Below are 11,062 nucleotides of genomic sequence, written 5' to 3' on the forward strand. Positions count from 1 at the left end.
CTATTTGACTTGACACAACTCAGCTGTGCAATTAATAGAATAAAGACGTAGTCCAGCATAGAGAGGCTGAGTGAATGTGGTCTGGACTCTGTGGAGGAGAGTCATGGTTTCAGAGACGCTGTAGAAGGACAGAATACCTGCACTGTGATCCAGGTACACTCCTACTCTGGAGGACCGAGGACCTGAGACACGAGTTTTGAGTGTGTTGTGATAAAACTCATAACTGTTATTGTCACATCTTAACACCCAAGATTTGTCATTGTATCCAAATCTACATTCATCATCCCCCCTCCCTGCTCGTCTGATATTCTTGTCTGCAACTGCTACATAAACTCCTCCTCTCCACTCCACCTCCCAGTAACAACGTCCAGTCAGACTCTCTCTACTCAGGACCTGAGCCCATCCAGTGAATCTGTCTGGGTGATGGGAATAAGACTGTTGTTGACTCATGAATGTCACTTTCCTGTTCCCCTCAGATAATAACAGCCATGTGTTTGCTGTGTTTGGATCCAGTGTGATGTGAAGTGAATATCTGAAGAACTCAGCTCTGGTCGTGGACTCTGGTTGTGGCAGTAAAACATTCACTTCAGTCCCTGTCAGTGAGACATTTGTCCATGTGTCCCTCAGAGCGTCCTGTAGTTTATCTTCGATTGCTGACACAGCTGCTGTCACATCCTCAAAGTAGCGGAGAGGACGGATGTTGATGCTGGATGAGTGTGTGGCTTCACTGAGTGCTGACAGTGAGGGGTAGTTGTGTAGAAACTGGGTGTGATCCTCTGTGTGTGAGAGCTGCTCCAGCTCACCGTCTTTCCTCTTCAGCTCAGTGATCTCCTGCTCCAGCTTCTCCTGAAGCTCTTTGACTCGACTCACTTCAGTTTCCTGCTGCCATCTGAGCTGCTGCTTCACATCAGAGCGTCTTTTCTCCATGAGACGGATCAGCTCAGTGAAGATCTTCTCACTGTGCTCCACTGCTTTATCAGCAGAGCGACTGATAGCCTCCACCTCCTGTTGGAGCAGCTTCACATCTTTCTCTGTGTCCTGGATTCTCTGCTGGATGTTTTGTCGACTCCCCTCCAGCTCTCTCTGCCTCTCAGTCCTTTCTGCTGCAGCTGACACTGTGTCATGGCCTTTATGTTCTTCCACAGAGCAGAGATAACAGATACACTGCTGATCAGTGCGGCAGAACATCTTCATCACCTCATCATGACGAGAGCAGATGTTCTGCTGCAGCTTCTTGGAGGGCTCCACCAGCTTGTGTTTCTGTAATGGAGCCGAGTCACAATGAGGCTGGAGGTGTTTCTCACAGTAAGAGGCCACACACTGTAGACAGGACTTGAAGGCTTTCAGTTTCCTCCCAGTGCAGACATCACAGGCCACATCTTCAGCTCCAGCATAGCAGTGATCAGCAGGAGCAGCTTGGAGTCCAGTCTTCTTCAGTTGCTCCACTAAAACTGCTAACATGGTGTTTTTCATCAGGACAGGCCTCGGTGTGAAGCTCTGCCTACACTGAGGGCAGCTGTAGATTCTCTTCTCATCCTCTCCATCCCAGAAGCTTTGAATACAGTTGATGCAGTAGCTGTGTCCACAGGGAAGAGCCACCGGATCCTTCAGTAGATCCAGACAGATGGAACAAGAGAAGGTTTCTCGGTCCAGCTCAACTCCTTTCTGCGCCATTTCACCTCTCAGTGATGGTGACTGTCAAATAGTTTTATTCTCTCTGATCAGAAAAACAAATCTGTTGATAGAGACGAGCTGGCTTCAGGAGGAGGGAGGAGAGGGAAGTCTTTTCAGGCTTTGCTGCATTCCACAAGGAGTGGTGAGAGGCAGGGTGTGTTATCTGACATTTACAACAGGCAGTAAGAACAGATTCAAACTACGACACTCAGCTCACACAGTTAGACATTTCATGTTAGTTAAATGTTTCACTTTTTCAAGTAAAGTTAATGCAGTTGTTGGAAACTCGTAGTTCAAAGGATTCAAAAGTCTATCGGAAATAATAATTATTAAAAATGTTTATCGACCATTTTCAGTAAAATATTCAGTTTTCAGCAGCATTCCGGAAAAAGGAAAAATGATAGTTAGTTGATTAAACCAGTCTCATGAAATAAACCAAACTATCAATGCAGAACTCTGAGCAATAATTAGATAATAGCTATAACCACAGTCACCATATCAGCTGTAAAGATACACTGAACAAAAATATAAACGCAACATTTTTGTTTTTGCTCCCATTTTTCGTGAGCTGGACTCAAAGATCTAAAACTTTTTCTATACACACAAAAGACCATTTCCCTCAAATATCGTTCACAAATCTATCTAAATCTGTGTTAGTGAGCACTTCTCCTTTGCCGAGATAATCCATCCCACCTCACAGGTGTGGCATATCAAGATGCTGATTAGACAGCATGATTATTGCACAGGTGTGCCTTAGGCTGGCCACAATAAAAGGCCACTCTAAAATGTTCAGTTTTATCACACAGCACAATGCCACAGATGTTGCAAGTTTTGAGGGAGCGTGCAATTGGCATGTCCACCAGAGCTGTTGCCCGTGAATTGAATGTTCATTTCTCTACCATAAGCCATCTCCAACCGGCCTCACAACCGCAGACCACGTGTAACCACACCAGCCCAGGACGTCCACATCCAGCATGTTCACCTCCAAGATCGTCTGAGACCAGCCACCCGGACAGCTGCTGCAACAATCGGTTTGCATAACCAAAGAATTTCTGCACAAACTGTCAGAAACCGTCTCAGGGAAGATCATCTGCATGCTCGTCGTCCTCATCGGGGTCTCGACCTGACTGCAGTTCGTCGTCGTAACCGACTTGAGTGGGTAAATGCTCACATTCGATGGCGTCTGGCACGTTGAGGTGTTCTCTTCATGGATGAATCCTGGTTTTCACTGTTCAGGGCAGATGGCAGACAGTGTGTGTGGCGTTGTGTGGGTGAGCGGTTTGCTAATGTCAACGTTGTGGATCGAGTGGCCTATGGTGGCGGTGGGGTTATGGTATGGGCAGGCGTATGTTATGGACAACGAACACAGGTGCATTTTATTGATGGCATTTTGAATGTACAGAGATACCGTGACGAGATCCTGAGGCCCATTGTTGTGCCATTCATCCACGACCATCACCTCATGTTGCAGCATGATAATGCACGGCCCCATGTTGCAAGGATCTGTACACAATTCCTGGAAGCTGAAAACATCCCAGTTCTTGCATGGCCAGCATACTCACCGGACATGTCACCCATTGAGCATGTTTGGGATGCTCTGGATCGGCGTATACGACAGCGTGTTCCAGTTCCTGCCAATATCCAGCAGCTTCACACAGCCACTGAAGAGGAGTGGACCAACATTCCACAGGCCACAATCAACAACCTGATCAACTCTATGCGAAGGAGATGTGTTGCACTGCGTGAGGCAAATGGTGGTCACACCAGATACTGACTGGTTTTCTGACCCCCCCCCCCCCCCCCCCGAATAAAGCAAAACTGCACATTTCAGAGTGGCCTTTTATTGTGGCCAGCCTAAGGCACACCTGTGCAATATTCATGCTGTCTAATCAGCATCTTGATATGCCACACCTGTGAGGTGGGATGGATTATCTCGGCAAAGGAGAAGTGCTCACTAACACAGATTTAGACAGATTTGTGAACAATATTTGAGGGAAATGGTCTTTTGTGTATGTAGAAAAAGTTTTAGATCTTTGAGTCCAGCTCACGAAAAATGGGAAGAAAAAACAAAAGTTTTGCGTTTATATTTTTGTTCAATGTAGAAGGATTTTAGGGTTCTTGACATCCCAGCTGGTCACCAACGTTTTCCAATGTTTATATTTGGTTGAATTTTGGTTGTGATGTCTGTTTACCAAAATTCAATGTCAGGACAATGTCTGATGCCAGCGTCAGTTGTTGTCAAACACTGACGACACATGACACTGATTTTTTGGCGGTTTGAATTTGTGCAGTGAGGTACCCAAAATCCAACATCTTCCAAACATCTCATGTTTTCACCATGAACTGATTGATGACTGATGGATGGATCTGTAGAATATTGTTTTTTGCATTTGATTAATATTTATAGTTTTCTCGCAGCAAATCACACTGAGGTCACTTAAACTTTTTATTTTCATCATGACTGTGATTGTGAGGAAAACTGTTGATATTAAATGATGACCTTGAAATCAAAACACTGTGTGGTGTTTATTAGTTGAAATAAAGGAGGTCAAACTAAAGTGTCACCTTCAGTCAGTGAGGATCATGAGCCAAACAAACATTAATAAAGACAATCATTTCAGCTTTTTGTAATTTAAATCATGAAATCCTAGCATGTGTGTAAAGGTGAGGTGTCAGAGAGGAGTGTGAACACAGGTGCATCACCAGGTGCCATTTTATCACCTCTGTTCTTTTCTCTGTAAACCAATGAGTTGAAACTCAAACACACTGCTGATGATGTGGCACTGGTTGGCCTTCTGTGTGAGGGGGACTCTGCAAAAGGTGGCACATATTTGAATCATGTAGTTTCTCTGCAGCAGTGGTGTGAGGAGAGTGTGTTTAATAAATGTAGGTGAAACCAGGAGCTTCTTTAATCAGCAGCACACCAGACGCTCCTCATACATTTCAACCTTTGACCATCACTGGCTGCCTGATCTTCACACAGAGAGGACTGAGTGTATATTTAAGGAAACCTGAACGTTTAGTGGTCTGACACAATTTAGCACCATGTGTGACACCATGTGTGTTTATTATCAAATGGTTTCATGAGTCTAAAAACTAAAACATGCAGACAAAGTGAGTGGAGGAGCTTTAACCTCCTCTACCTCCCTGCTTAGCAGGATGAAGGCGCCCTCTTGTGTTGAGCATCACTTTTCACATTTCACTTGTTCACCTGCTGTGATGTTCACTGCAGGAAGACAAGTCCAGAGTTCACTCAGCCTTTGGCAGCTTCACACAACATCAGTAAAGAGACATTTCAATATGTGTAATATCACACTGTGTGCGTCAAAGCCGGCTCTAGCCACTTTGGTGCCCTAGGCGGGATTAGGGTTCGGTGCCCCCACCCCCTAGTTTAACTTTTTTGAAGGAGGATTAGCTATTCTAGTGTTAATATGTCCTGTAGACAAGTTGAATAAATATTGATAGTTGCACTATACTTTGATTATATTTTGAGTTAGGCCATATTTCCTCTGTAAACTGTATTTGTCATTAAATTTATTTTATTGTGCTACTTTTACCATAATAATAGAAGTATGTGAGACAGATTTTGGTAATAGATAGTGTTGGTATTCTTGAATGGACTCCTTTTAATAAAGTCAAATATGTGGCAATATTGCATTCAAATGAAAATTGGGATCTGTGTGCAAGCTACAGTTCCCATTGTTTTCCGTCCCTATGGAGCTTTATAAATGTTTAAAGGCTTGGCCAACTTACTGACATTGTAAAAACAGACTTTCATAGCCTCCATGTGTGGACAAATGGACGAAAACATTCCAGATGTACAGGCCAGGATGAGTTGCATGTGTAAGTGATGTGAATATTGTGGTAAGAGTATTTGTGAATATTTGATAGAAACAACAAACATGTCTCTGGATGTGGCCATATTTACATTAGAAACATGACTGCAGCAGTAACATACAGTTACAGAACTCACCTGATTCAGGCTGTGTCTCACTGGAAGTCGTGAGGTAGTGAGGTGGTGTGCTGAATCCAGCCGTGCTGCTGCTTGTTGCCTGACTTGTAGCTGGATTCAAACAGACAGTACATCCATACTGTTACACTACTGCTTTAAGTCTGTTGTGTCATTCTACTTCATATAAAGTGAAGCACTGTACAAATAGACTTTATTTTATTTGACCTACATTTACTGTAATTAATAACAAGGTTAACCTGGAACATTCAACAGTAATAATAATGACATTATAATAATAATATTAATAATGATAAAAATGACAACATAGCAGTGTGTCAGAGACCACAAATAATTGGCTAAACTTACATTCTTCAGCGAGTGGAGGAGGTGTCAGAGAAGGCCCCTCTGCAGCAGCTTCTCGGGGCTTCTTGTTCAAAACTTTTCTCAGTGCATCTGGACAGATGTGGAGTAGATTTACCTCTTACTGTACAGTACAAGCAAAACATGTAGCTGCAGCAGACAGACTACTACTTGCACCAGTGATGTGTTCAACATAACATGAATTATTATCTAGTTGTGATTATGAATGACTAAAATAAAAGAGGTTGCACTACAGTTATATTGTCACACATTAGTTTTACAGTTGTCCCAATTTGTTATGGAATTCCAGCACAATATCTAATGTGCTGAGTAAGAGGAGGAGCACTAAGCAGCCAGAAGTTAACCAGATACAAACAGCAATAAACCAGCTCAGCAGCTTAACTCAATCCTTGGCAGCGATCACATCATTATCTGGGCGCACCTGAGGGCTTGGAGTTCTTTTCATGATGATAACCCAATAATTTGACAATTTATGACCTCTTGTTGTCTGTCAGTCACAACCTACCTACCTGAGATGCGCACAGATAACTCGTCCCACCCCCCTTTCCCACAGTGACATGACTGAGCACGGTGCAGGACAGGTTCAGGGCCAGGTCAAATAATGACAAACAACAGGGGGATTGTTGTTGTTGTTTACTTTTTCTTTATTTGTTCTTTTTTTCAAGACAGAGTATGAGGAAAGGGCGCCAGTCGTGGCTGCAAATTATTAGTAGTATTTATTTCATTTTATTCATTCTATTTATTTATTTTTTTTTTGAGGGCTTGCAGCTGCGCCCCTGCCAGCATGTGGCACCCTAGGCGACTGCCTATATGGCCGATGCCAAGAGCCGGCCCTGGTGTGCGTTTGTTGACAGGAGTCACACCCTGAAACACTGATGCTGCATTCAGGTCACATGGGAAAGATGGGAGAGATAAGACATAGTATTTGGGAATGTGAGATTTGAGGCTAAACGTTCAAATGTCTCTGATTTGTTGAATTCTGATTAAAGAACATGGAAACACTTGGAACCAAATGTAAAGAATCATATTTTCATGTCATGATTTTATGACTGGACCTGATATAAGCTGCTCATTTTTACATTTGTTGTTGGAGTTCAGATATTTCACACGTTATAAAAGCTGAGTCACTCACTGTCACTGTGGTAGTGTTTGGTTTCCTAGTGTCTCTGTTAGGTGCTGTCTGCTGAGAACATTTCTCCCAGATCGATTCTGTCATATCAACATTTATACATGTTTAAAATCAAAGTTTTAAAAATTAAAATGAGACCTCATCAAGCTCAGGAACAAATCATGTTTGTGCTGGCCACATCTGATCAAAACAAAGATTTAAATAACAAATTTCACTTGAATGACTTGTGACGACACAAATTATGATCTGCATCCAAATTTATTTGATGTTCATGGACACAAAAACAGAAAGCAAACACTATTAAATGACTCTTGTTCAGTGATTTCATGTTCAGATTCACTTCATCCACACAAGAATCTCAGCTGTGTACAAGACAATAATGAATGATGTCCTTATTGATTATGATCAGGATCATTTCACTTCTATAAAACCTCATAACAACAACATTTGGTCTGCCAAACAAATAAATGTGATTATACATTTCTTTACAGATGAACACAAAGACAACAAAGTGTGGAGGATAAAGGAGGTGACACACACAGGAAGGAGCGCCACCTACACACACTCAAACATTTATACAACAACTCAGGAGAAGATGTCAAAGTCCCGCCCACAATGTTTGACTGACAGCTGATCTGTGTGCAGTGAAGAAACGCCACAACAATCAGCTGTCAGCAACAAACATGGAGACCAAACACAGAGTTTAACCCTTAAATGACTTCTGACTATTTGACTTGACACAACTCAGCTGTGGAATCAGAATAAGAAAGCCAAAGTCCAGCATAGAGAGGCTGAGTGAATGTGGTCTGGACTCTGTGGAGGAGAGTCATGGTTTCAGAGATGCTGTAGAAGGACAGAATACCTGCACTGTGATCCAGGTACACTCCTACTCTGGAGGACCGAGGACCTGAGACACGAGTTTGGACTTTGTTGTGATAAAAGTTATAACTGTTATTGTCACATGTTAACATCCAAGATTTGTCATTGTTTCCAAATAAGCATTCACCCCCCCCTGCTCGTCTGATATTCTTGTATGCGACTGCTACATAAACTCCTCCTCTCCACTCCACCTCCCAGTAACAACGTCCAGTCAGACTCTCTCTACTCAGGACCTGACGCCATCCAGTGAATCTGTCTGGGTGATGAGAATAAAACTGTTGTTGTCTCATTCCTGTCACTTTCCTGTTCCCCTCAGATAATAACAGCCATGTGCTGACTGTGTTTGGATCCAGTGTGATGTGACGTGAATATGTGAAGAACTCAGCTCTGGTCTTGGGCTCTGGTTGTGGCAGTAAAACATCCACTTCAGTCCCTGTCAGTGAGACGTTTGTCCATGTGTCCCTCAGAGCGTCCTGTAGTTTATCTCTGACTCCTGACACAGCCGCTGTCACATCCTCAAAGTAGCGGTGAGGACGGATGTTGATGCTGGATGAGTGTGTGGCTTCACTGAGTGCTGACAGTGAGGGGTAGTTGTGTAGAAACTGCTTGTGATCCTCTGTGTGTGAGAGCTGCTTCAGCTCAGCGTCTTTCCTCTTCAGCTCAGTGATCTCCTGCTCCAGCTTCTCCTGAAGCTCTTTGACTCGACTCACTTCAGTTTCCTGCTGCCATCTGAGCTGCTGCTTCACATCAGAGCGTCTTTTCTCCATGAGACGGATCAGCTCAGTGAAGATCTTCTCACTGTGCTCCACTGCTTTATCAGCAGAGCGACTGATAGCCTCCACCTCCTGTTGGAGCAGCTTCACATCTTTCTCTGTGTCCTGGATTCTCTGCTGGATGTTTTGTCGACTCCCCTCCAGCTCTCTCTGCCTCTCAGTCCTTTCTGCTGCAGCTGACACTGTGTCGTGGCCTTTATGTTGGTCCACATCTTCAGCTCCAGCATAGCAGTGATCAGCAGGAGCAGCTAGGAGTCCAGTCTTCTTCAGTTTCTCCACTAAATCTGCTAACATGATGTTTTTCATCAGGACAGGCCTCGGTGTGAAGCTCTGCCTACACTGAGGGCAGCTGTAGATTCTCTTCTCATCCTCTCCATCCCAGAAGCTTTGAATACAGTTGATGCAGTAGCTGTGTCCACAGGGAAGAGTCCCCGGATCCTTCAGTAGATCCAGACAGATGGAACAAGAGAAGGTTTCTCGGTCCAGCTCAACTCCTTTCTGCGCCATTTCACCTCCCAGTGTCAACAACTAGTTTGAGCTCTGATCTAACCAACATGCAGTGAATGGAGTCTGTCAGCTCTCTCACGTCACCACAGTGTTGGTTACACCCATCTTCTATTTGCCGATCTGAAGGGGAGGGAACAAGGAAATGTGTGGACAGAGTGGAGCTGGCTGTGTGTGTGAGAGCAGGAAGAGGAGGGAGGGCTCATCAAGCTCTGAGTCATTCCAGGAAGAGGAGCAGTTTGACAGAGATACTGTGTGTGCGTTCCAATATCCAGACTACCGTACTATAAAGTATGCAGAACAAAATTTAGTATGTCCCAACACACAGTATGTCAAATGCAGTATGCCAAAATTACCAGGATGTTCTACTACATCTGGTCTAATTTTGCAGTATGCAAGCCAGCATGCTTTTCTGGCTATTCTGACCCACAATCCTCTGCACAGCGGAAGATTGGTCACATCAGCTGGGCCACAAAAACAGATGACCAGTTGTTGACAGCTTTATTGACAGCTGATTCAAGTCCTTGATGACCAGTCTAATAGTAATAATAAATATATGAATTGTTTATATGAACAAAATAATCATAGAGATTACCACCACCAACAGGACATTACTATGACAATAACAATGACAGATACTGCTGATGTCATTTTCCTGTGGTGAATATAATATGTTGGAATCTACCTTGTATGCAGTGATCACTTCAAAGTTACAATTGCAAAGCAACAACAACAGCAGATCTCTCCAGGCTGACCTCAGTCTCTGGTGAGCTCGGTGAACGACCTCTTGTTTTACCTCCAGGGTAACAAATATGTGAGAAAGAGGGTCAAAGTTCAGGGTGTAATGTTGTGAGACAGTAGTGTGTCTTGATTGTGTGCATACTGCATGCAACAGTATGTACTTTTCAAAGGCAGCTGCAGCACTAAAAGTAAAAAGAAAAAGTATGTGATTCGGGGCGCAGCCAGTGTGTTTAACACTTGTTTACAACAGAGCTCATTTCTCATTTAAAAACATGGATCACTTCATCTTTTAGGAGGTAAACTCTTCTGTTCTTCAAGTTTGGAGACGGCTGAATTCTGGACCAACTGGAGTTTATAAAGACACTTGAGAGGGAGAGCAAAGAGGACAGAGCTGCAATAATCAGTACGAGATGTAGCCAAAGAATGAGCGGGGATAGCAGTGCTGTGAGGTGTGAGTGACGGGCGAAGATGTTAATGTTAAGTCCATTAAAGTATGCAGACTGAGAAACATTATTGATGGGGGCCTCAAAGGTCAATGTGCTGTCCAGGATGACACCCAGACTCTTAACCTGAGGGGAGGGACAGACGTTGGAGTTGTTAATGGTCAGAGAGAAACTATGTGGTTTAGCCAAAGGAGACTCAGTACCTACAAGGAGAAGCTTAGTTTTATCACTGTGAACACACCGCAAAGACGACAGCCGACGGCCACCCAGCACGTATGTTCTGCGCCTGCCTGAGAGGAAACACCCCTCCATACAAGCAGACAGCACTAGTCTGTGTTTGTCATTCAAAAAGTGAAACCGGAAGATTGTCTTGACGCGACTTAGCACATCAACAACACAATCCAAATCTGAAAGAACAGATCAAATTTTTTTTGCCCAGTGTGGTTTTATAGGAGAATCTATGGATTAAATGGAGTCCTTATGGTCTTTGAGGACATTTGTCACAATCATGAATTCAGACAACACAGAGAGGACGACTCAAACTGTGAAGACAGCAGTCAGGAACAGGCTTACAGGTTGGAAACAG

The 11,062-nt window shown here is 43.6% G+C and overlaps 2 protein-coding genes across 2 annotated transcripts; both read right to left on the bottom strand.

Annotated features, from left to right (window-relative positions):
• LOC144465018 (tripartite motif-containing protein 16-like) lies at nucleotides 1–1,698 on the bottom strand. Its single transcript, XM_078172840.1, has one exon. It carries the CDS (start codon nucleotides 1,672–1,674, stop codon nucleotides 1–3), a length of 1,674 nt encoding a protein of 557 aa, XP_078028966.1. The 5' UTR covers nucleotides 1,675–1,698.
• Nucleotides 1,699–7,851: 6,153 nt separating this feature from the next.
• LOC144465019 (tripartite motif-containing protein 16-like) lies at nucleotides 7,852–10,101 on the bottom strand. The gene has a single exon (XM_078172841.1). It carries the CDS (start codon nucleotides 9,293–9,295, stop codon nucleotides 7,862–7,864), a length of 1,434 nt encoding a protein of 477 aa, XP_078028967.1. The 5' UTR covers nucleotides 9,296–10,101; the 3' UTR covers nucleotides 7,852–7,861.
• Nucleotides 10,102–11,062: the final 961 nt, after the last annotated feature.

This window comes from Epinephelus lanceolatus, chromosome 12 (assembly GCF_041903045.1).
Source record: "Epinephelus lanceolatus isolate andai-2023 chromosome 12, ASM4190304v1, whole genome shotgun sequence".
In the NCBI taxonomy this organism is placed as follows: domain Eukaryota; kingdom Metazoa; phylum Chordata; class Actinopteri; order Perciformes; family Serranidae; genus Epinephelus; species Epinephelus lanceolatus.